At 28.7% G+C, this 27,852-nt stretch overlaps 2 protein-coding genes across 2 annotated transcripts in view; one reads left to right on the top strand and one right to left on the bottom strand.

The window, feature by feature from the left end:
* Positions 1–27,852, top strand: part of LOC107440969 (centromere protein V) — a 46,674-nt gene that overhangs the window by 7,483 nt on the left and 11,339 nt on the right. The gene's annotated exons all lie outside the window — the stretch shown is intronic.
* LOC107440968 (uncharacterized) lies at positions 4–26,320 on the bottom strand. The gene is made up of 8 exons (XM_043048405.3): positions 26,150–26,320; positions 25,688–25,773; positions 16,115–16,173; positions 13,518–13,567; positions 12,243–12,445; positions 7,724–7,783; positions 4,099–4,167; positions 4–2,975 (listed from the first exon to the last, which is right to left on the bottom strand). The coding sequence occupies exons 3-8, from the start codon at positions 16,147–16,149 to the stop codon at positions 2,952–2,954; spliced, it is 441 nt and encodes a 146-aa protein (XP_042904339.2). The 5' UTR covers positions 16,150–16,173; positions 25,688–25,773; positions 26,150–26,320; the 3' UTR covers positions 4–2,951.

Raw genomic sequence — 27,852 nt, 5'->3', positions numbered from 1 at the left:
TTGATACGAAAAAAAAATCAGTGTTCCAATACAATTAAATTTTACACGCATTATTTATGCAAACATTTCATACACATTAACATATTATGTGACACTAAAGAAATAAAATGTAGAATATGAGAAACTCAAACTTATAGGAGATCATCATATAATTCAAAATGCTTAAACTTTTCATTTGAGCAAACAAGTCAGTTGCAATATACAATTGATCTACCATACATTTAATACTGTTTAGTTTTATGAGCTATTACAAAGAAATAGTATAGCAAACAAAGTAGTTCCATAATCAATAATTGGCACACTGCAACAATATTTTGAAAAGATAGCAGTATCAGAATATCAAAATATATTCACACATCGATGTTCAAAGTGTTCCAGAGAAATTAAACAAACAAACTAGAAGCAAATACTAGTTACCTTCACAATTGCCAATTTTCCATTGAAACTAGAACTAAACTAAATGCAATTTACAATTGATCTATCATACATTTGATACTGCTTAGTTTTATAAGATCCAACCTATTACAAAGAGATAGTATAGCTAACAAAGCGATTCATAATTAGTGATTTACACACTGCTTTAATATTTCTAAAAGGCAGCTGTAAAATAATTTCAAAATATATTTTTGAATTGATGTTTAAAATATTCTAGAGAATAAGACCAAGCTATTTCTTTAACGTATTTTGTTATTATCATGAATTGTAATGTTTAGGGCTTAATATGTCAAATAAGTATTAAACTGAAAATCTCGTTTACATTAGAATAATATATCTTACTAATTAAAACTTTTTTTTTAACCGTTTATATATCAATCAGAATTTTAGCACCTGAGAAAGCTTTTCACCAGGGACTAGTAGCCGAAAAATTTCCAATGCACGATCTCAGCTAAGTTTTAGACAATTTTACAATATATTTATCAAGCTTTTGAGTTTCAGCTTATAGTTTGAAATTTTAATAAAAAAATAATATTAATTAATATAAAAAGGAACATTGCATTTACAGTGAAACCTCGGTTAACCGGACATTCTAAGGACCGAAAGAATTTCCCGTTTACGGTAAGGGTACCTCAATAATGGATTTAACACCGTAAATTGTTTTTAGAATAATTTTAAAGATATAGTAATAATTAAATAATCAACAATAACTATCCACGTGGATATTTATTTAAATTTAAAAAAAATATTTTTTCGATAAAAAGAATACATAAATACGTAATTCTAGATGTAGCTTCAGATAAATGAATATAATTTTCTTATTAGCACAAGTATTTAAGTTCAGACATATGATACCGAATATGAGCTTTTAGTCCTCAGTGGGTTTCAATTATTAGGTTAATATCATACCTACCTTTCACTTGATAGGAAACATTGTTAACACCTCCTTGAAAGTAAACCTCCTATGATACACAGAAGAAAAAAAAGTAATGCATACCTGTAAGTCATGAGGACCTATGGAATTGATTCTTTAATAGTGAAATAGCTTAACAATATTTTTAGTTATGGATAAGGCAAAAAATTTACATGCTTTAAAAATGGTTAAAAGTTGCATATTTTGTTTCTCGCAATTTAAAGCAGAAATATTATTTCTTTTTCAAACTTACAAAAAGTAGAGAAAATAAAAGAGATAGAAAATAAAGTTTAAAGAGATAGAAAATAAAGTTTCAGGGCAAAAATGACTGACCGCGTGTGGGTGTCATTTTTGTGGAGAATGTACATAACGGTTTATTCATAGAAGAATCCCGGGGAATTAAAAATATGTCCGAATTGAGAGGTGTCCGTTTTGCAGGTGTGTCCATAATAGGAGATTTCACTGTAATTGTAAAAAGAAATTTTTGATAATTGCATGATTAGTATCTCATAATTATTAGATATTTGAATCAAAATGAATGCCGTATAACCCGATTTAAAACAAAATTACATAAGATATATCAGCCCAGGCACAAATTATCTGCATTTGTAGAATCATCCAGAAATTAAAAACGCAAAAATCTTTAATATTTTTGTTTTTTTTTATTTTAAGCTCGAAACATTTAAAAAGTTGGAAAAAAAATAATTATTAAGAGTCAGTTTTCCGATCAGTTATTGACGTTGAAGAAATTTTCAGTTCTTGCTACTTTCAAATCACGCCAAATGTACATCACACGTTTTCTTGGTTCTACTCATTAATATGCATTCGCAGAAATATATACTCATTGTTGGCATAAGTAGATTTTTTGACTGTCAAAAATTAAGAAAACAGCTTTATTTCGAAGATTTTTGAATGACTTTTGACCTTCGATGCAAAGGTCCATTGGTGTTAGTGTGAAAGTAGTAGAAGACAAAATAATGGACAATGTCATGGTTCACTCATTTCACAAAAAGCATTGCCACATGTAAATAGATGTCTTTTTTTTTTTCAAAATTCATGAGAATCTTCAGTCTTGACCCCTAAATCCTTAAGAAAAATTTTCTCCTCGGAAAAATAAAAAATAATGAAAACTCGCGTTATATAGTTTTAACATGTCAAGTATGTAATCCTGCCTGATTCTTAGGAAACTGACTCTTATAAAACTAAAAGAGCTCTGGAGCATGGGAAATTTTAGAGCTCCTGGTAAAATGCATCTCCGTTTCCCTACTAATCACGTGATATATAAACATTTATTATAAATAAAAATACATCTTAATACAAAAATTCGCATCAAAAATTGTAGTTTTAGTTTTAATAGGAAATCTGACATACTTAAATAGCTGTTCAGTCTATGTTAAGATAATTTTTCCGTGAAATTACTGAATTGAGTTGAAAAGTGTTCTTGTTTGCTCATTTCATCAAAAAAAAAAAATAATAGTGTGACACAGTGACAATATTAAAGTAGAACTTGAGGATCATGACAAAAAGAAACAATATGACGGCTCCGAAGGGAAAACATGAAAGAATTATCCACTTCTTTTAGCTTCTCGGGCCTAGAACAACACTAGTCGGATTCCAAATCATCGATCTAGATAAAAAATAAATTTTAATTAAAAAAATTTTAAATTTAAAACCAGATAAGACAAACAATAAATGTAGTATCATGGGGGAAAAATGAGTGAAAATATCAAAGGTCTTTTATTGACTATTTATTTGTAACAGTTCGAGTTAACATATCTTATATACTAATGAATTAGAATTATATTTTTGTAGTGGTAGATACACTACAGAGCTTTTCATCAGTTAAAGGGACTCTTTCCTAGCACGGAAGACTTAAATAAGTGCCTCTGCATTAGTGCAAAAAGGCGCTAACCACTTGGAAATCAATTAATTTTATTTATTATTTTATATTTTAGTTTATAACGGTCGTTGAACAGTCGACCCAATTTTTGGGTTTACGACTACAACTTGTCATTTTACTTGTCATTTTGAACCCAATCCAGAAGACAAGGGAACTCCTTGATCGAGTATTGGGAGAAATTTGCCTTCGTGAATGACTTTTCGATGGAGCTAACCCGCATCTACGCTACGTAGAGAGGAAGACCACGAGAACCTCCCACGGTTAGCCTGACGGCAAGGGGACTCTAGCCCATGATCCATCTATCACTGAGGATATTTCACGTTATCACTGTGGTCGGTGCAAGCCGGATGCGGAATTCGTTTCGACTAGAAATCGCTGGGATCGAGCCCTGGTTCACCTCATTGGTTAACTTATCATTACTTCATTTTGTTAACTTATTTATTTTTAATGAAGTTATATTGAAAATTGATTGTCCGGGTTTTCTTGCCGCATTATCTATAGAAAAGATGAATGATTGTTTTGGAATTGCTTATTTCTCAAAATAAACTCAAAAATTATACAAGCTAAATAATATTTCAAAGAAAAATTTAATTAAGATAACACCAAAAGACTGAATATTAAAATTTAAAAATGATCAAAATAAAGCTTAATATATTAATGAGGAGATTTAAATTGAAATTAAAAATTATAGAATTCAAACGTAGGATAAAACATTTAAGATTAAAATGGTAAAAAAGTTGAAGATTTTGACTAAAATGTGTTAATTTAATGTTTGATAAGAGCTTATTATTAAAAAAGCAAAACATGGACAGTTTACCAAATTATTAAAAACCAGTTAGAAACTACTTACAGCAACACGATTTTGAAAAATCTTGTCAGCTTCATGATCTTCAGTAGTTAGGTAGGAAAAGGAATTATACTGAAATAGTAATATAATATAATTTATAAATTAAATTACAAAACTGAATTAAATTGACATCATTCAAAATTTATAGTAAATTAGTTTAGCTGTCCAATTTAAACAAAACTCATTGTAATTATTGAAAAAAAGTATTGGTTTAAGTTCCAATTCAAGCAGTCCACAAAAAATTATGATTTAAAAAGTTCATTACATTGAAAAAAAATCTCATTTACAGGGATGAGATTGGTCAAAAGGTAAAAAAGCTGAATTTTAAACATACACATATTCTCATCCAGTTTCGCTGATGTTGTAATGTCTATGTATACCAACAATCGTCGATAGAAAAACTGTCACCTTTACAGTAACTAATTCAAGAAAAAAAACTTACTACTTACACGAATCGCGATAAAGGATTTTGAAAATTACGGAAATGCAAATAGCGATCTCGGATTTTAAAATCACGTGAATCTGTGTGGAATCACGATATTGAATTTTGAAATCGAATGAATATGAAACTCGATATTGGATTTCAAAAATATAAAAATACAAATCATGATGCGTAATTTTCAGATAGCGCAAATACAAATCACGATGCATAATTTCTAAATCGCGTGAATACAAATAGCTAGTACATAGATTTTAAAAACGAGTAAATACAGATCTCGATATTGGATTTTTAATAAGAATTGCAATGTATGTTATTGAAATCGCGTGAATAAGAATCATAACGCTCAACTTTTAAATCAGGTTAATACGAAAATCGATGTTTGATATTAAAATACGAGCTATCTAGTGGACTGGTGAAAATGCAAAAAATCTTATTGTCCGCGTGGAAAAGCGGAGAAAATCGCTAAAATAAGTAAAAATGCAAAAAGGGTTGGCAGCTAAGTAATGTGAATTTTCTGTTCATCTTTGAAAATCAGAAATAATAATTTTATTTCAACGGCTAAATTTTCATAAAAAAACGGAATATTTATTAAAAATTTCTTTTAAACAGAAACGGAAATTTTAGAGAATCGGAGTTTTTGACAAAAAGGCTGAAATTCGAGAGACAAAAACGAAAAAAGCGGAAATCCGCTAAAAAATCTCATTCCTGTATTTAAAACAGTTATAATTTAAGTTAAGATTGTTATTTATTGGAAGCAAGACAGCCAATTTGTTTCAAAGTTTGGCATTTAAAAATTACATAAATTATATGGTATGAAAATACTAATATAATGCAAAAATTGTATTAGTATTTTTAAAAAATTTTTACCATTATATTACCAATATTTATTACCATTATTTGAGTAGTTAAAATATAGAAATAATTAGTAAAAAATATTTAATGATTGAAAATATCTTTTATTAAGAAAGTTTAATAAGTGTGGGCAAAATTCGTTGCTTTTTCCACTGAAAAGAAGGGGATGTTACGTTTTATAAGATAAAATTGAAAAATAATTTTAGTTGATAAAATTATTTTAAGTACAAACAATATGGAAACCTCGGAGAAAAGTCCTACGCATGGCCTCGCAATAGGTAAGGTCTGATAGTTTGTTGTTGTTGTTGACGTATGACATTAAGGCAGTATTGTTCATGTTCTCTAGTGGCGCCATCTATGGCCAAGAATTCGACTTCTTGCCACACCCGTTTATAGAGTGGACCCATTCATACATCCACAGATCGTAATTTTGACCTGAATCAGAGAACCATCAGTCTCCAATTCAGTACCCCCAGAGGTTTTGATTTGTTATGGGAACATGGAGGACTTTGAGACTCGACAGATTTAACGTGCGTCAGTCACCATTTACTACACGGGGAGTCTTCGGCCGCAGGGATCGAGCCCACGACCATTTGGACGTGGGCGCAGTGCCCTACCAACCAGGCTATCCCGGCCCGTCTGATAGTTTAAATGGCGGGAAAAAGCAAATTAAAGTGACTAAAACAGAATTATGATGATAATGCGAATCAGCTGCAATGGCTCAGTGGTTAAGGTGCTGAGTGTTTTGTGAAGAACTTTAGGGGGGGGGAGTGTTTTCTGAAGAACAAGGGGAGGGAGAATTTTCGGAAGAACTGACGATCCGTAGCGGCGGTTTGAAACCCACCCAACCTCATGTTGACAAGTCCCAGCTTGTCTGGAAGTTTGGTACGCATTTTAGACCCTATTGCCACCGGTATGCTGTTGGTTACGAAATTGGGGAGCCTTGATTTCCGTGACCTCCTTAAACACAATAGAATGCAGCGAAAATGCTTTACTTTTTGATAATAAAATGAAAAATTTAGTTCTTATTTTCATTAGATAAAAAAGTAATTCTTCCAATCACGCAATTGAGAGAGCCGCGATGGCTCAGGGAGTTGAGCGTTTGCCTCCCTATGAGGTGATCCAGTTTTGAATCTTAGCGACGATAGGTTGATACGCATTGTGCTCCCAGATTCGCACCGACCACATTGCTGGCATAAAATATCCTCAATGGTCGATGGATCATGGGTTAGAATCCTCTTGCCGTAGGCTTAACCACTGAAGGATTTCGTGGCTTACGTCTCCAAGTAACGCAAATGCGGGTTAGTTTCATCAAAAAGTCCTCTACGAAGGCTAGTTTGTCCCCATGTTTGATCCAGGAGTTCCCTTGTATTATGGGTTGAGTTTAAAAGTTTAAGGCTACATAGTTGAACATTGATAGTCACAAACTCAGAATTGGGTCAACACCTGTTATAAAACAGAATATAAATTAATAAATTAGCATAGGATTATTGATTTACTGGGCAATTTGTAATAAGATAATTAGTACTTGAAATAACTATCATCTATAAGGATTAGACATTTTAAAGAAATATGCATAGAACCATATATTTACTTATAAAACATTAAAAAATGCATAACAATCGTGTGGCTCAACATACCTACTTGTCCACAAAAATTGAGGAAAATATAAACTTTATGGAATACTATCTTATACACTAATTCAACAACATAACCCAGGTCATCAATGGCTCGACAGCCCAAGGTGGGCCCTGGCCTTCTCAAGAAGTTTTTTCCAGGCTAATTTATGAGTTTTCCAGTTTATTAGACCTAAGGGAGGATCTTTTTCTAGACCATCTATCCTTTTCAAATTCGGCCTGCCTCTTTTTCGTATGTGTCCCATTTTATTCTTTGTCGTTTATTAAAGTTAATAATGTCAGGATCATTATATGAGCGATAAAGCTCTAGATTTGATCTTCTAAGCCACGCACATTGTTTTTGAATTTCTCCAAAAATACATCTTAAGACCTTTCTCTCAAAGAATACCCAACATAGCCTCATCCGTACAAGATATGGTCCAGGTTTCACAAGCAGATGTTAAAATTTATCTTAAAAGAGATTTATATAATAAAACTTTTGTTTTTCTATGAATTACATTAGATTTTAACGTAACCCAGGTATCTCTGGTAAATAATTTTTATTTTGTAGAGGAATGGATTTTACAATTTTTGAGGTTAAAATCATAAAACAGTAATAAATTTTTTTATGACAAATGGTAATAAGATCAAAAAGTTTACTACATACACTATTTAATGTTTATATGAATTTACATAAAGCCATTCCTAAAATACTTACAGCTTTTAAAAGCTTCTTTTTATTTGCTTCGACATTTTCTTTCTGCTCTTCGATCTTTTTCTAAAAAATTAAAATAATATTTATAATTCATTTCATTCAATTGACACTTTAGTCCAACCTTTATTGTATTGTTTAATCCTCTATCACCACATTTAGCACATATTTATACAATGCTCGTCAAAAATAAAGTCTATGTGGTAGAAGTCAGAAATAAATATTTAAATGAGGAATATATCGTAATTCTTTAAATCAAGCTGTGATAGTTAACCACTAGGTTCTAACAACTTCATTTTGACAATGATTATTAACCCGTTGACTTATGATCAAATTTCAACGAGTTTCACAATGGAGGCTTTTTTCTTCTGAGTTATAAGCACGCCTCATATATCATCACGCCTCAAACGATTTTCATGACAAAAAATGTCGTTATGCTCATTGCAGTTAGGGCTAAAGAGAATAAGGGCTGGTTCACTCCTTTGAAGAAACTCCAGCCGCGCCAAACACCTCCGATTTTCCCCTGTGACCTCACGGCTGGGCAAAGCTTGAACTTTTACTTCTAACTAGCTCTAACTTAAACGCTTGATAATTGCAAATAAGCTACCTAATCTTTCGTCAAAAGTACGCATAGAAATAAAAATTTAGAAATAGGTTGTTACTTAACTGCGGAATTGTTCGAAAAAGCAATTAAAAAATACACAACAGAAAATATAGTTTCCAAAAATAATGATATTCTAGACAACATTGAAGATATAATACATGACTTAACTAACTCCATTCTTATGTCTTGGGATATTGACCTTAATTTGATAAACAAAATGATCAATTCACAAGAAAAAGTTGGACTGAATTATATTGCTGGATACATACTGCTGGTAGCCTTTAAAATGTTGATTCAAAATTAGAAATAACATCCTCTCAGTACATCCAACAACAGGGGAGCAATACGGAATGGATAAAATTTTCTATAGCAGGATTAATTGTTCGGTCAGCAGCATGGATGGAAGTGTGTCATCAAAGAATTTATAAGGATCGATATCCCGTAGTAAATAAAAAAGCAATACTCTTATTTTGTCGTCTAAGAACTTTTATAAGAATTCGTCATCTAAATAGAAACCGCCTCGTTACATCAAAAAGAAAGGCATGCGAAAAAATTAAAAAATGGATAAAGTCAAAGAAAATAAAAACTTAAATGAAAACTATAAATAATTAATAGTTAAAATACTCCTGACTTCCTAACATAGTTTCTAATGTAGTTATTCTAAATATTTGTGATTTTTTTAAAAATTATATTATCTTAAATTTAAATATCTATAAACAATTGTAAAATTTCTAATATTATTATGAACCTAAATTATTATTTTGTTTTAGTAATTAGCGTTAAGGTTGTTGTTTCTTAATGATTACGTATAAACAAATTACCATTAACGGCATATTTTAAAATCAGGATTGTAAATTTAACCCAACTTTACAAGTTATTGATATTGAGCAATATGTAGCTATAAGGTTTTGATGTATGCTTTAATTTTTTTTAATAATAAAAATTAAAACTGAAAATTCTAAAATAAAGTATTTATAGCGTCATTTACGACGACTAGTAAAATATTTTTATTAGTTTAAATGGTATTTATTTTATAATTATGCCAAGAAAATTTCTTTTGAATTATGCTTTTGAACGGAAATAATGTTTTAATTGTGTAAAGTTTGAAAGCGAATATCATGAAAAAGTCGAACTTTTCTTACAGAGAGAATGATGCAAAGTTTTCATAATATCTATGCTTGCGATCTCCTAGATGTGTGTGCGGCGTGACGTCATAAGAAGGGAAAGCTCTGAGAAAGGAATGAACTATCCCTTAGCTCTTTCTAGGGGGGGACAATGGGATGCCCACTTAGGCATCTGAAAACCCTTATTTTGACAGCTGAAGTATTGGGGAAACCTACAATGAACCTCGAATAACAACAAAGCTTGGGGCAAATATTTACAGAGAAAGCGATGTACTAAAAAAAAAGTACACTGTTAAAAGGCTTCACCCAATTCCAGTTGTCCATTCTTTCTTTGCAAAGCTGTGCCAGTTAACCTCCTTTCATTAAAGGTTACACCCGTCTCTCGAAACCTTTGAAAAACTATTGAATTATTGCTTGATGACGCCACAATAATTATGCACCTTAAAACCTTTAATAATTTTAAATAATTACTGATGTACAATTTCATTAAAAAGTTTTTGCATTATTTCTGATACAACTCCATGCTTCCAAAATTATTTCTCTCGTAAAATTCGAGAAAAAAAGGAGGGGGGGAGGTAATTGCTCGCCAAAGGAATGCGTTCTTAATATACTTACAGGGATGCCAACTGCTCCGCTTTCTGGAGTAGTCTTAATAAAGTGGTAGGAAATTATATAGTAATATTCGTTAAGAAAGATAGTTACACCTACTTTTTAATAGAGTAAGCAGTAGATTGATGAGTTAAGGTTGCATTTAATATGATACTTATAATTTTTGGTAATTAGTGGTGAAAACATTACTTAAAATGAAAAATACTAAACTAAAATTAACTCAAATTTCGCTACCACTCGAAAATACTATTTTACAAAGCGGAGCAAGTTGGCATCCCTGTACTTATAACATTGTCTTAACAATTTCATTATTCTATTGTTAATGAATAATGAAATTGTTAAGACAATGTTAAGACAATAATTAATTGTTAAGACAATAAATTGTCGTTAAATGTGGTCTCGTTATGAGTGAATTATGGGAACATTGAGGATTTTGTGACCCGACAAATTTAACGTGCATCCAGTCACCACCTACTAAACGAGGAGTCCTCGGCCGGCTGCATTTGAACTCCCATTCTCACGAAAATGAGTCCGTCACTCTGCCAACCAGTACCAGGCTATCCCGGCCTATTTTTCTTATTTTAAATTTCCTGATTTTCAGATTATGATGTGTCATTATGTTTAGCATAACTCTTAAATTATGCATGAAAAGTTTTTTATTTTTATTTGACTGATTACGATGGATATTTGTCATAGCACGTTTAAGCACCTTCTACTATTTTACAACTGATACATATGAGAGAATAATTAAAAAATTTATTTCTATCTATTAATACTAGTTGATGATTGGTAAAATCTAACCGTTATTTTTTGTAAATAAGATGAATGGCACCTTGTGTCAAGAATTCCAATTAATAAGATTTTGATAATTAAAACTCTGATGCAATTTCACTAATTTTTATAACATTAGATTATCCTTCTGCCATAGATTACCGGTGTCCCTTTTATATATTTTTAAAAATATGTTTTGTTATTTTTTAACTATAAAATTCAATCTAATTGTAACTAAAAAACTGTTATATTATCTGAATAACATTTGAACTAAAATTTAAAAGTCAAAAAAAGTAGTTTGAAATTTTTTTTATTTTATTCATATTCAAAAAGGTATCAATAATTGCTTTTATAAATTAAAGAAATTTCAAAGATGAATAACTGTTTCTCTTAGACATAAATAAGTACAAATTTTAAAAAATTAGTGTTTGGAAGATTTTAACTTTAAAGCAGAACACCTATGTCTCATGCTGTATTTCATAACTATAAATTGTTAAAATGCTAAATGCAATATTTTTCATTTATTTTGACCTATAATAATGCAAAATAATGAGAGAAAAAAGTATGAAAAATATGCGTAATTAAAAATTCATCGTCAAAGTTTTAAGAAATCTCTCTGCTCATCGGCATCATATACAGTACTTGGCCATATTATTAAACGCACTATAAGAGTCTATGTAAAATCTTAATTATCAGGTGATACTATACAGCTTTATTGTTTTGACGCAGCTGAAACCCGTTTGCACTTGTTTACATTCGCTTATCAATTGATTAACATTGTAATGCAATACGTTCAAAATAAATACAAATAAGAAGTATATAAAAAATCTCTATATACTTCTTACTATATACTAAATCTAAACCCATTACATGTATGTTTAAATATAAAAGTATCGCCTATAACCTCTTGCAAAACATGTAATTACTAAAAAACTACAGTGCTGTTTATAATTTGATCTAGTTATAAAAATAAAATAATATAATACCTGATATAATAAATATTCTATATTTATATAATATATCGTCTCATTTATGTTATATATCGCCTAATTTAACCAATTATTGCACGAATATAAACAAGAGCAAACCGGTTTCAGCCGCGTAAAAACAATAAAGCTGTATAGTATCACCTGATAATTATAATTTTACATGGAATCTTATAGTGCGTCTAATAATATGGCCAGAGACTGTATATCTTTTTTGGATATTTGTACTTTTTGCCTTGCTATTTGAAGCAAAAAAAAAAGGCTGAAAAATAAATTAGAGAACCACCTATAGATTTCTACTTTTTTTTTTAGAAAGAATCGAATTTTAAGCAAATTAGAAAAGTTATTTTCGAAAAAAAAAATTCGAAATGTCGGCATAATATACTAAAATTTGCCTTAAATAGAGAAAAGAATTAAAGAAAAAAACTTACTTTGAAGTTTTCATACATTCTCTCTCGTTGTTTCTGAGCCATGAATCGAAAAGCAGCGGTTTCAATTTTGGGAGGTTGTTTCAGGAGACGGCAAAAAATTTTAGTTACATCAGGATTCTTTCTTGGCTCGCTGGTGTCACTTGTTGAACATCCAGCAGCCTCATTCAATTCTTCCTCTACACTTTCTTCATCTTCAGAGGATGCTGGTTCATAAATTATATTTATTAGTTCATCATCTGCTTTAAAATAAGTCATTATTCTACGCAATAACAAATTATTTTCATTAAATTAAAGAATAGCCATTGGTTTAACAACCAGTAACAGACATGTAATTTAAAGCAAGACTCTTTGTGAATGAAATAAGCGCTTCGGTAAATCTTGCTCTGCCCCCATCAGCACTGAGGTTCTAAAAGTCACGGGCCTTATACAAATATAAAGCTTATGTAGTGTACACTGGCAGGGCTTTTATTCATTTAAGAATGACTCAAGATGAGAAGATTGTATTAGACGCACTATATCAGGTGATTGTTTTTACTCGAATGAAACTCCTGTATCAATTGGTTACGTTAAAAATTAAAAAGTATGTTTCATATAATTATTAATCTAATAATTGGATCTAATTATTATAGTATAATGCTTGATATAATGAATATTTCTATCGTCTCATTTAACCCATTGATACACTAACGTAAACAAACCGGTTTCAGTCACGTGAAAACAGTAAAGCTGTCACCTGATAATTAATATTTTACATAGAATCTTAATAGTGCGTCTAATAATTTAGCCAGGGATCTTCAGTAAGAAGAGTGTGCTAAGAATACCTAATATCAGGCATAATCTGCCAGCATGGACCGCCAGCACTTAATGATCGAGAAGTGAAATGGACGTGTCCGTTAGAACAGTGCGGTTGCACGAGACGATTTTGTTTAACATGGTAAAAAAAAGTAAACTAAGAGATATAACATAGTTGATAATTTAGGTGACAGACAAAAGCCAAAGAACGCACAAATTAGAAAGAAATTAGCTAACAAATAAATTAAATAAAGGAACGTCGTTAAAACACAACAATGTGTAGTTACTAATTATAGCAGCGAGCGAAGTTTATCGCAGTAATTGCAATAAAGAAAGATTCCACTTAATAAGAATCTAGAAAATTATTTCGAAACATTTTTGAAGACTATTCTTAGAAGTGTATAATCATTAATGACTCACGAATAAGTAAGTCATCATTTTATAGGCACATTTCATTCCACACAAGATAACAACAAAACGTACTTTCGTTCTCTTCACATTCCATGTCACTGGATTCTTCTCCTGCAGAGTAGCTAAAAAAACAAACAAATAAATCTTTTTAGCTGTGCTTAGACAAAATTTAAATTATTCCAATTAACCACACCAACCTACAGTCCTTGGACAAACTATTAAACGCACTGCAAGATTCTATGTAAAATCTTAATTATCAAGTGATACTCTAAAATTTTAGTGTTTTTACGAACCGGTTTACACTTGTTTATGTTCGCGTATTAGTTGGTTAACATTGTAATGCAATACGTTAAAAATGAATACTAATGGGAAGTATATGAAAAATATATTGAATATAAAAGTATTGCATATAAACTTGTGCAAAACATGCAATTATTAAAACATTACAGAATAATTTGGTCTAATTATTATAATATACTAATACAATACCAGGGGTCTGTTTAGAAGAAATTTGGGTCCGTTAACGGACCCTTCACAAAATATCTTTTCATAGAAACGGACCCTTCACAAAATATTTTAACTTAAAAGCGGACTCTTCACAAAATATTTTAACTTAAAAACGGACCCTCCACAAAATTATTTTTCTTTTAATCGGATAAGATAAATTTGTTTATCTTCATTGTTATTTTGTTAATCGATTAAACCCTTTCCAGCGCAGAAAACAAGAGAGATGGATGTAAACGAATTAAGTTTTGTCTTCGGCAGACGATTCTTTCATTATTCGTCCGAAATGAATATTCTGCGTTCAGCAGTATAGGCTAAATACCAACTATTTATATGTTGTATCTCTAGTTTAAAAGCAGCAATTGTTGTTTATTTTTTAAAATTTAATTTTTTTGATTATAATTTTGCAGTGTTGAGCATAATCTTGTATGTCTTTATAATTTAAAAACTCTTTGAAAAAAATATTTTTTTTGCAATAACGGACCCTGTTTGCACAAATTCATAAAAACGGACCCTGGTTGAAAGAATGTGAGTAATTTTTTCACAATTTCACGAAAAACGGACCTTTCACAAAATGTCTGGACAGACCCCTGAATACCTGATATAGTTAATATTCTATATTTATATAATATATCGTCTTATTTACCTAATTGTCAAATTTATATTGTATATCGCGTAATTTCACCAATTTATACACGAACGTAAACAAGTACAAACCGGTTTCAGTCGCTTCAACACAATAAAGCTGAATATTATCACCTGATAATTAAGATTTTACATAGAATCTTATAGTGCGTCTAATAATTTGACCAGCGACTGTATAGTTGCAAGCAAAAAAAAAAAAAAAAAAAAAAAAAACCATTTTAAACATTACAATAAATGATATTACAATTTATCCTTATTTTAAACTAAAGGGAATCATTTAAATAAACGATGCTTCTGTGTAGGCCTGGATAGCCTGGCCGCCGGTAGGACGTTGGACTCGTTTTCGCGAGAACAGGGGTTCGAATCCGGCCGGACGAAGAATCCCCGTGTATTAAATGGTGATTGGAGCACGTTAAATCCATCGGGCCAACAAAGTCCTCCAAGTTCCCATAACAAACCAATACTTCTGGGGTTCTGAATTAGAGATAGATGGTTCTCTGGTTTAGGTCAAAATTATGATCTCTGGATGAATGAAAGGAGCATGATTGGGTTATCCCTTTAATACGGGATGCGACGTACGTGTGGCTGAATTTGCATTCTTGGCCATAGATGGCGCCCCTGAAAAAGCAAAAAACGCACCCTCTGCCATTGTGGAGTTACACTACGACTAAAGTTATAGTAGAAACCTATCCGTTACAGAAGCTATTAACAGTTTTTTTCATATGTTTAAATTGAGTCGTGGTGGCTCAGGGGATAGAGCATTCGCCTTCCAATCAGGTGAGCCGTGTTCGAATCCAAGCTAGGGCTGGTCGATATGAATTCCGCATTCGGCTTACACCGACTACTGTGCCGGCGTAAATATCCTCAGTGGTAGATAGTTCGTGGGTTAGAGTCCCCTTGCCTTCAGACTAATCCTGGGAGTTTTTCCTCTCCATGTAACGCAAATGCTGGTTAATTCCATAAAAAATCATCCACGAAGGCACATTTCTCCCAGTACTCTGTCCAGGAGTTCCCTTGTCTTCTGGATTGGGTTCAAAACTACAAAGCTGCGGAGTTGAACAATAGTAGCCATTAATCCAAAAAATGGGTCGGCTGTTCAACGAAGGTTATAATATAAAATATATGTATAAAAAATACGTTTAAATTAAAACATGTAAAAAAAATTACAATTGAACATTAGTAGTCGTAGAAGAATAGTAGAAGACTTATTTCAGTGGTCATAAGGTTACAACGCTTTTGCTCCCCTTGATTGTAGTAGTTTAAACATGGTTTCTGATAATAGCGGTTAACTTAGACGTGTAGTCATTTTATTAGGCTGATTAACCTAATAGGTTTCACTTACATTGAAAATAGTTAATAAAAATTTAACTATGCGGGTATGTATTTTTAAATTTTTTCAAAGTTTTTTTTTTATGAATAGCTTCTTATGATTTCGATAATTTTCTAGTTATTTGGTTGGAACATCAAAATAATATATAATTTCAAATACTTTACTAGAAAACTTATTCTAAAACACTTACGCAGCAACCAGGGCTTTTTCATCATTCTTATCCATGGTTATAGCTGTAGCACTGTACGCCTATACAAAAAAAGAAACAAAACAAAACAATAAATAGAAAGATTTGATCAATTTCGAAGATATAATATTTTATATCCAATAAAATAATTAATATTTAGTAATCTAATACTATTTTGTATTTTACAGCCCATGAAATATGCTTTATAATGAACAGATGGAAGTTTCATGTAAAATAAACGGGGGTTTTAATCCAGTAAAAAGAATGAAAATTTTTGGGAGAGTTTTTTCGAATACGAGACATAATATGAAAAAAATACATTTAACTGTTGGTCGACTATGCACTAAACTATATAAAATAATTATTTTGTTTGTTGTCAGAAATAACGATTTCTTCTTCTTTTGCACCAAATTTGTAAAATGTCAACTGAACAATATATGAGTGATTCTTTTTAAACATGACAATTCGGACCAAAAAATTTCTTCAAATTTAGTCTTCAAAACAATCTAAAAATTCTTTCTTTATGCTTCTTTAGTTACATTTATTAATATCTTACAGACAGCAGTGTAGTTTTTTGACATTTGCTCAGGAAAAAAAATAAAAATAGAAATTCACCAAATCTTGAATGCCAGAAAATGAAATGAAGTTTAAAAAACAGTCCTTTTAAGTTAATAGTAAATAACTCAACTTAAGCCTTTATGTTAGATGGACCATAAATTGCTTAAATTAATTCTTTTTATTCACTGTAGAAAGAATCGAATTGTTTTTGTTGCTGATATGTACTGAATAAAATTGTGTATAATAATCAACCATTAAATAAATAAATAACTTTGATTAAATCCAACCATATTACAATCATACATAAACTTGGTATTAGGCTAATATTTGCTTTCCCTCCTTACAGTATTAGCAGTTAAAAAAATATTTGGTAACACTTCAATGTCCTGGAATTCATAAGACAGGAAAATGACAGCCAGGATAATGACAAATTCGCCATTTTATAGCATATAACTTTAATTTAATAATTTGACCTAAGACGTTTACATTCTGCAGAAAACAACAGAATTTCTTAAAATAACTCAGATAAATCTATGTAGTTTATGTTATTAATGATTTCAAGAAGCCAGGAAACTGACAACACAAAAACCGACTCATCATGAAAAATTTTTTGAAATAGATTTTGAACCAGAAAATTGATTCTCTATTCATGCAACAAGACATGTTCATATAGGAGGGTATCTAATCAATCTATTAACATAAGATATTGATTGCTGGCTCTATCTATTGTGGTTATAAGCCACTAAATAAAAGTAGCCAGGAAAATGACAGATTTTCTTGGGACAAACAAATTATTGACAGAAAAAACTATTTTAAACGACGTTTTTGTAAATAATACCCTCTGCGTATATTCTAGAAATGCTTACACCGGTTGAGATAAAAAAAATTAGATATTGAAACATTTATGGGAAATTTTGAAGCTTGTTATTATTGGAAACATTGGTTGGGACATGCCAGGAATATGACATTTTGAAGTTCAATTAAATTTTCGAACTATACAAAACAGTCAATGCTGGTGCAAAGTCATTTTAAAATGCTAACAGCAATGCGATTCATTATTTTTTTAAAAAAAAAGTCCTTTTAGTATTATGGTATTAGATCTTGGAGCAAGGGACAGTGAATTGTCATATTTCATGATAATCACCCATATATATATATATATACATATATATATGGTGAAAGAAGGAATATTCAGGGTGCCATTTTATATTGGTGATGGATATTCAGGTGGTTAGGAGAAGTGTACATGAGTCGCCAACAAATTTATGAGAATTATTATAACCATGCAACTGAAACATTTTTGTGGTTAGAAATTTAGAATAAAAATTATAAATAGATTTTTGTTTTCGATTAGAGGCGACAGTGAATTAATAAGTCTGCATTAGTAATGAAATAAAAAGTATCCGTTGCATTGATCTATAAGAGAAGGATAAATATTTTTATTCTCATTTTAAAAGATTAAGTCTTTTATTTATTTTAAATGTAATTCTATTAATAAAAAAAAGCTTAAGTATATATATATAGTCCCTGTCTAAATTATTATACGCACTATAAGATTCTATATAAAATCTTAATTATCATGTAATACTATACAGCTTTATTGTTTTTACGCGTCTGAAACTGGTTTGCACTTGCTTACGTTCGTGTATCAATTGGTTAACATTGTAATGCAATACGTTAAAAATAAATACACATGAAATGTATATAAAAAATCTTCTAAATAAAAACCCATTACGTGTAAGTTTAATTATAAAATTATTGCATATTAACTCGTGCAAAAGATGTAATTATTTAAGAACTACAGTGCGTCTAATAATTTGATCTAATTATTACAATTACAATATAGTAATGCAATACCTGATATAATAAATATTCTATATTTATGTAATATATCGTCTAATTTCATCAATTTATACACGAACATAAACAAGTACATACCGGTTTCAGTCACGTAAAAACAATAAAGCTGTATAGTATCATCTGATATATATATATACTTTGGTTACTCCTCAACTTTTTCATTTTAAAGATAAGCGTACAAATCGAGGTAAACGGGGATCAACAAGTAATAGTGACAAATTAAATATAAATTTTATTTCTAATATGGAAAAAGATTTTAACAAACATTATAATATTAAACTAGTTAAAGATTTTGTTTTCTCCCTTAAGAAAAATGATGTATATAAGCTTCAAGATCTTATTATTAACGTTTCTTTTATTAATTTACACTTCAAAATTCTTTGTTTCGATCTTGTAAAGGCCAAAATGAGTAAAATTTCTCCAAATAAAAAGAAAAATTAAGATAATTTATATTTCGTTATTAACTTTCAAAACCCTATTTTCGATAAGATCAAATTTCAAACTATTTTTGAAAATTTTAAAACTTTATTTCCATTAAAAGATTTTAACATAATTAAAAGCTTTAAATATAATAAATCTCTCGGTAGAACTATATTTAATTATAATGATATAAGCAAAAATTTAATGAGAATTAATGTATCCGATTATGAATGTCACTGTGAAGAAGAGAAATATTTTGATTTAGTTAATAAACATCATAAACATATTATTACTGGTAATTTAAATATTCTATAATACTTAGAACTTAGGAATTTAATGATAAAAGGCACAAAATTTAGACCCATTTACCATATATAATTTTAAAAAATTCTAAACTGCTTTCTTAATGATCTCAATAGTTTTTCTTTAAAGATATCAAATAGATTCTCTTTATCTTTAAGTATGCTAACAGAATGGAAGTGGGGTGTTTATTATTACTCTAAAAACTTTGTATTCAATAATAAGGATAATTTAAATAACAGAAACAGTTTAACAAATTCTTCTAAAATTGTTTTATCAATTAAGCAACTACAAAAAAGTTTTACAATTACTCCCATAGACCAAGCTAACAATAATTATACAATCTTCTGTGAAAAATTCTATGTTGAACTTTTAAATACGGAGTTAAAAAATAGTAAAAATATTAAACTTAGTAATTTAAATAATAATATTGTCATTAAAAAAATTTATCTCTATATCAGAGGTTAAAAATTAAAATTAGCAATATACAATTTCCTTACTTAATTATCAGTCCTAAATTTCATAAAATTCCCATAAAATGTAGAGCAATGACATGTGGATCTAATACTTACCTAACTAAACGTGGCACCATTTTCTCTAACTACTTAAATAAAATTATTAACAGAAGAATTATTAAAGAAGGGTTTTCTTGGATTATCACTAATAATCAATCGATTTTTGAATTCATTAAACATTATAAAATTAATTCTATTGCGACTTTTGATTTCCAGGATCTTTTCAATAGCATTCCCCTTTCTAAACCAAAAGAGGTCCTTTTGAGTTATTACTATGATTTTAAAAATATCCTTTATTGCGATTTTGATTATTGGGAAATTCTAATTTTGATTATTGGGAAATTCTAATTAATTTTTGTCTTTTTAATAATTATCTTTACGATGGAAAGGATATTTTTATTCAAATAGATGAAATACCACATGGATCTAATTATTCATCTCTCTTAGCTAACTTATTTTTGCATTATTATGAAAAAAATTATACTCTTAATATTAAATTTGTTTTCAGATTTATTGATGATTTTATTATCTTTCATTTTCAAGATTATACTATTTTATTAAACAATATTTACCCCGAGGAATTAATCTTGCTTTGTAATCATGATGATAATATTAGTTTTAATTTTTTAGATTCGGGTATTATAAAAGAAGAAAATATCTACTTTGTTGATTTATACCATAAAGGAAATTATTTTAATATAAATAAAATAAATACTTGGACTTCTAATGTTTCTAAAAACATCTATTTAAATACCATTTTTAATCAAATGAATAGAATTAAAAGAATGCCTAGTAATATTTATTTATTCAAAAAGAAATAGACAAACTCTTTCAAAACTTGATAAAAAAAAACAATGGTTACCCAAATAAAGTAATTAAATTCTATATAAAACCATTAAGTTATATATAGAATTTAATTGTATGTTATTGTAAATAAATTTACTAAAAATACTTCTTTGTTAATTTCTATAATTTTAACCATGCGCAAATCCATTTCGGGCATATCCTTGGCTAAAATTATGTGCAAAACAGGCAATTCAAGTTTCTTTCTCTCTCTTTTCTATTTTATTTTTTTTTCTAAATAAAAGTTAATTTTCTATAATTATTAATTGTCAACTCCTTTAAATTATCTAGTATAATATTACCTTACTCACATCAATTTTCGGGCCCATCCTTGGTAACTAACAATTCAAACGCACTTCAGTACTGCAGTAAAACGAACTTCAAAACAAAACTCCTCTATTTACGCTTTTACTAAAACTTGAGCTTCTGTTTTTATATTTTGTAATTTGACAATCTTTTTGCGAAAACATTTTAAATCATTCTTGAAAAATTTCCCGTTCATGTAAGTTCATTTGAATTCGCTACTCGCTTTATAGATTTCGTTTCATGTTTTATTCTGTTTTTTCGTGATATTTTTACTTTATGTGTTCTATTTTATTTGTTGTAAATGTTTTGTAAAAATATTTTATGAGTGCTCCTCACACTTTTATATTTATATATTTTGCTTTGGCTAAATTGATACAATATTAGAAAGCACTCCTTTTTACGGATATAATCGTGTGAGCTGATAAAAAGATTGCAACTTTTATTTTCCGGATTTTTTTCCCTTTTTTTCAGATTTTTGTCCCGGTTTCTTATTATTTTTATTTTATTTTTTTTTTCTTCCTCCTTTTTTTCCATGTTTTCTCTACATTTTGAACTTATATATATATTTGGGTGCCCCCTAATTTGAAAACTTTTTAGAAGTTTAGCTTCGACTTCCCTGTTTTATGAAAAAAAGGATGTGTAAAATTTTCAAGTCAATCGGACCTTCATCGATGATGAAATTTTAGAAATTTCATTAAAAAAGTCCCTTTTCAGATTTTTAATTATCTTATATTGTGGTAAATTTTTATAATTGGTAACTGTTATTCTTGTTATGAGTTGCTTCAAACTTTCCTTTCTGTCACACATTTTCCTTTAGCGCCTTTTTGGGATCATTGTCGACAAGAAGACGTTTTGTTTCAATTCCTTTAACTGTAAGAAATTTTTCGAATTTTTTTTTCTAGATTTGTAAAATGGCATCAACTTCATCAGATAATTCGTCTCACAAGATAAGAAAAGATTTGTATGAGCTACATTTCCAATCAAATCGTTGAAGCTAAACTATCTTACCACACGCTAATTTCAAACGCGTGGGAGTAGTAAATTAAGTAAACTCCTACAATAAGAACTGACCATTGCATTTATAAGTTAGTCAAACTCTACGATAAATGGAAAAATTTACAAAATAAATAAATAAAATTGTTTAGATCTGTAGGAAAAGACGAACAATGAATATTTTTGTGGAAACTATGGCCGATCTCTTCGACATAGCAAATGCAGATGCTGTGGAATAAGCAAAAATTGCTGATAAGAAATTCTTAATACTTCAGCACAAAAAAGAACAATCCCGTGTTTCAGTTTTTTTAATCTATGCTTGACATAGATCTAAAGCAGAAACGCAAAGAAAAAAAGATCAGTAAAGTACTCAGTAATGGTAGCTGAAAAGGAGGAAAAAAAAAACTTTTGAAGGACATTTGATGCATCAAAAAGTGCGTAGCCAAATCTTTCAACAAAAAATAAGCACATTTTAAATACTTTCTAAGCACTCAAAAAAATATTTTTAAGCACTATACACATTAACAAAATGCAAAATAATTTTCAAAGACTTTTCATGATCATGATAAAATAATGAGTTTCTAACAAAAAACCTTTTTCTTGATTATATTAGCCATTATAAGAACAACTAATACACAACACTAAATTAATAATTAGTTCGCATATTAACATGTCTTATATACTAGTGAATTGAAAGTGGTAGATACACTACACACTCAAGATTTCCATGACAGTTATCAACCCAGAGAATTGATGAAAAAAATATTTTTCTTGCTCGAGTATGTTAGAACCTGGTTTTTATCATTGGAACTCTTTAACGTGATGTATGCCTCAACTGATCGAGGCTATTGTATTTATTAATTTAAACACTAATTAGAGACCATATAAATCTGAAAAAATGCTTAGTTTTTTGCTTAAGTTGGGGATCTTAAGTAAATTAAAAATACAAAAATACTTAATAATTTAGTTGAATATTATAATTTTAAATAACTATGAAAAAATTAATTCAACTTGTGAGAAATTTGGAATAAGAAAATTTTATGTAAACAGTAATGAGAAAATTCCAAACATGATATGAAACCAGGGTCTTTAGTATAAATTTTTAGAGGCCTTATAAAAAACAAAGTAAAAATGTAAGCATATTAGGTGTTTCAAATTAATAGTCTCTGGTCATATCATTAGGAGCAGTTTAAGATTCGGTGTAAAATTTTAATTATCAGATGATACTATACAGTTTTAAAGCTGCTGAAACCGGTTTGCACTTGTTTACGTTCGTGTATCAATTGGTTAACATTGTGGTACAATACTTCAAAAATAAGTACAAATAGGAAGTATTTAAAAAATCTCATGAATAAAAACCAAGTTCATGTATGCTTAAATATAAAAGATATAAAATCCCGCAAAACATGTAATTATTAAAACAGTACAGTGCGTCTAATAATTTGGTCTAATTACTATAATATACCAATGTAATAAATGTTCTATATTTATATAATATATCGTTTAGTTTATCCAATCATCTACTTTACATTATATATCGTCTAGTTTAACCAATTGATACACTAGCGCAAACCGGTTTCAGTCGCGTCAAAACAATAAAGCTGTATAGTATCACCTGATAATTAAGATTTTACATAGAATTTTAGAGTGCGTTTAATAATTTGGCCAGGAACTGTAAGTGATAAAAAAACAAAAATGTTGTCTAACGAATCATTTCAGAAGAAGGCGGGACTGAAAACATAAAAAACTGATTCTGGAAAAAACAAAGAGGAGTTCATAGGCGATTATTAGAAACACTTCCTGGTTTAATTAGGCAATCATACTGATTTTGATGCTTTTAATACTATCCTCCCCAGTAGTGATTAGACATACATTAAAAGAGTTATTGTTTCTTCATTTCTTAAATATTAATTTGAACCAGCTAATGTCTCTATGTCTTTGATTTTATTTTAGAAAAGGGTTCTAAAAATATATATTTAGGGCGTTGATAAGGGAACACCGTTTTTTACACATGATTATGATGAAATGGAGGAGTTGACTCTGCTAATTAGAGTTATTTGAACAAATATTTTACTTCATTATTGAAGTATTTGTTCAGTTATTTTGAGCACTATAATTTTTTTCTCTATCATTAGTTGAACAAATTATTATTAGAAAAAGATGGGGAATGAAAAGGTATAAAATTTGCTTCATTATAATGTTGTCGTACTAAGATCACTAAGTTTCGTCGAATCAATAACGTGGAAAATCGGTTCTGCCCGAGAACCATTACACAGTGAAGATCGGCCGTGTTATAAAAAGACAGTTCTTGTCTGCGTGTTTCGATCGTTTTTTCTCCGAATCAGCTATCATGGATATAAGCCGTTCTTCCTCATTCATTTTCGTTTAATAAATAAAATTAAATAGAAATATTTTAACTATGCTAAACGAGAAAGAAAATAAGAAAAAGGTACTACTCTAACTCGTATAGTGAAATAATCCACAACTATATAACATACTATAGTACAATATCTATCACGTACGTACACGTAAAAAAACGTAGAACAACGAGGCGATACAAGTTAATCTATAAAATTAAATAAAAATATTACTAAATAAGAGTGAAAAGGTGTAAAAAAGAAAAAAAATGAACCTAACGCGATTTCTTAGAAACAATAAAATAAAATAAAAAAATTTCGAGCGAAACTTTTCATACAAAACAAATAATGTAAAAACTGAATGCATTTTTTATTGAATCTTTTCATCCAATATATACCGTAAAATTATTGAAGTCGGAAATAAAATTTTAAAAAAATTTATCAAAATCTAAGACATCATTGAAAGTGAAAAAAAAAAAAAATAACTGTAGACTAAAGGTATCAATCTTTAAGAAAAATAAGAAATCTTTCTTAACTTTACCAAGCAAATGCCACTACTAAACTCATGCTGTAAATAAACAATACAAAACGAAAACAATACACTACTAAATTCATATCATCAAACGATGTTCTATGTTAAATAACTACTCATAGATGTTAAACTAATAGCTGCTATTGTAAGCGTACTGAAGGGTAAAGAAAAGGTACCCAACGCGATAACAGTCAATAAAATAAAAATATTTTTTCAAAAACACAGCTTAAAAAAACTGAAAATAAATAAATAAGCGCTTAAGCGGACTAGACTGTCTACAATCCATCTCCTTTCAAATCGCCAAACTTCCTGGGAAATCAAGTTTCATTGCTTTGTTAATTTTTTATTTAAGACGAGAGAATATTTCATTTTTCTAGCTAAACGTTTTTTTAACATGCTTTTATTTAATGTGCTATATTTTTATCAGAATATATATATAAATACATTCATACAGAATATAAATACATTGAGCTTAAATTATACGAAAAGTCCGATGTATTTTAAATTCTCTACATTTTTCAAACCTGGTTGCAATTGAAAAATTTTATTTGTAATGTAAGTAAAATATTTTAAAATAAAAGAGGCATTTGTTTCTTATAAGAAAATTTTTCTTTAAGGATATTATTATTCTTTGTAGAAAAATTCAAAACAAAACATATTAATACAAGTATATTTCTTGCTTAAAAAATAAATGGTTCGCAAAGAATAATTCACAATCTCGACAGTATTTTCAAACTACTGACGAAGACATATGGCGACCGAAAATGGCAACAGCATAATAATAAAATAAAAATAAAAAACACAAAAAGCAAACAAACAAGAATGGCAATAAATGTGAAGTTAAAATCGAAAATGTTAGATTGAATATATATTTTAAGGATTTAATAACTACCTTATATTAGATTGATTATACGGTAGACTGACGACTTCGGATTCTTCTGATCGAATAAATCTGTTCTTATCTCTACGGCAAGAATACTGAAAAAGAGAATCATAGTTTTAGAGTTTTACAATTGTAATGAAGCTTTAATTTTAAACTACATATATGACAACGAATGTAGTTTAAAATCACAACGTATCATTTCAACAATCTCATTTATTTATATTTTTACGAGCTAAGACTTTAGCGCCGCAATAACTTTTCGAATATAAGAAATGATAGATTTCTATTCATCAAATTCTGAGCCATTTTCTTAATCAGAATTAGAAGGGTTCGTTATAAGTTGAATGATCGCAATTTCGAAATAAAAGCAAATCAGAACATAAACTAAGTGAAACTAAACATAAAATTACGAATTTCTTAAGATATAATTGAAATAATAATGCATTAACGTAGAAAAGAATAGTTATTTACCTTCACAAATGGAATATCTTCAGGCCTTTACTTTCAGATCTCTAAAGAACAGTATTTTACGAAAGAGTATTATTCGGTATATATTTTAAGTCACGTGATGAACCGATTTCTGATTGGTAGTTATATATAAATTAATTTCACAAGACCCAATCCAACGTTGCATCTAGTAGACTTTTCCGAGAAACGGTTTGAAGAGATCTTTTTCCAATGATTTAGATGTTTTCATCAATTCTTTCTAAAAATAACTGAAAGAGAAGAAAATTTTATTCAATTTTTTTTTACATCTCACTTTACTTACGGAGCTGAGATGTTGATATGTTTATGGGATCATAATTTTCTTTCAATATTTTTAATTCATCAGCAATGTTTTAGATATAAGATTTATATTCAACAGGTGAAATAAAATTGCAAAAATTTATTGTTTTTAAAAGAGTTTCTATTTATATAATACGAGCATAAATTTTAATAATAAAAGTTAATATTAATTTGTTTTGTTTTTAAAGATTCTTTTAACATGAAAATTTTATTATTTTTAAAATCTATAAAAAAATTATTATAATTAGAATTTGACTCGATTAAATAGCTATTAATGATATTTTTATAAATATTTACTATCGGAAGATTAATTGCAAATAAGCAAAATTTTAGTTTGTTGAGATAAATTTTACGTGTTTAATTTTATTACTAATTTCATTCATAAAATTAAATTATTAATTATATTTTTTCAATTAACAATTATATTTTTCAATTAAATTCACAAATTGATCTTACCTACTAATTCTTGCATCCTAAATAATTTAAGTTTTAAATTACAAAATTTTTAAAAATTAAATTTTTAAAAATTACATTTTTAAATAATTAAATCTGAAAAATGTATATTTCTTTTAAATATTTAATGAATATAATTATTTAATGAATTAGTTTTTTAATTAATGTTTGAGTTTTAGAGTGGGTTTAATTATTTTAAATTTAATCTTTATCGAAATTTTGAAATTTCAGTAATAGAATTACTATTTTAATTAAACAATTTGAATAATTTAATATCATTAGTCAGCAAAATGTAAATATATATTAATTTGTGTTAAAGCAGAGTTTTTATCTCCCAAAAAAGGGCCACTACTTCCGATGCTTTCAATAATATTTCTGTGATATTATCTTAACCCTTTTGTGCCAGATGTACTACTTTTATGGGACGCTTTCTTTAAGAATTTCGTAAAGGGAACAACATTTGTCTGAGCTCTTCAAAATTATAGAAGACATATCCTGAGTATTTGTTCTTGATATATATCTATAGATGGCAGCACATTTTCAAAATTAAAACGGTGAAATTGATGTTTTTACACCAGAAGAATTAATTATCAGAAGTATTGGCTTTCCTGATAAAACATAGCGATAAGAAACGTTATAATATTGTAATAATTTTTATCGTCAATAATTTTATAACTAATGTTATTCATTTGATAAAATATAATATTCAGAATACGCATTTTTGCATTTTTCGACATTTTTTCTTTTTAGTTGCTTTTTCAATACTGTTGCTTTTTGTAATGTTTTTATTTTGGAACGGATATATATATATATATATATATATATATATATATATATATATATATATATATATATATATATATATATATATATATATATATATAATGAATTTTAATTTCCGTTATTGGAAGAAGTAAATATTTTTTCAACAAATT

This window comes from Parasteatoda tepidariorum, chromosome 12, assembly GCF_982258835.1.
Source record: "Parasteatoda tepidariorum strain Cologne lab strain chromosome 12, Ptep-v5.0, whole genome shotgun sequence".
Lineage (NCBI taxonomy): Eukaryota > Metazoa > Arthropoda > Arachnida > Araneae > Theridiidae > Parasteatoda > Parasteatoda tepidariorum.
Note: the sequence above shows the minus strand (reverse complement) of the source record. Positions and strands in the feature narration are given on the sequence as shown.

Excerpts from the sequence above, each read along its gene's own strand:
- LOC107440968 (XM_043048405.3), bottom strand. The coding sequence starts at position 16,149 with ATGGATAAGAATGATGAAAAAGCCCTGGTTGCTGC. Across the intron at positions 12,446-13,517 it reads GGAATGTGAAGAGAACGAAA|CATCCTCTGAAGATGAAGAA; the intron begins GTACGTTTTGTT and ends TTTATGAACCAG. Across the intron at positions 2,976-4,098 it reads TTTTTCAAAATCGTGTTGCT|ATCGATGATTTGGAATCCGA; the intron begins GTAAGTAGTTTC and ends TTTTTTATCTAG.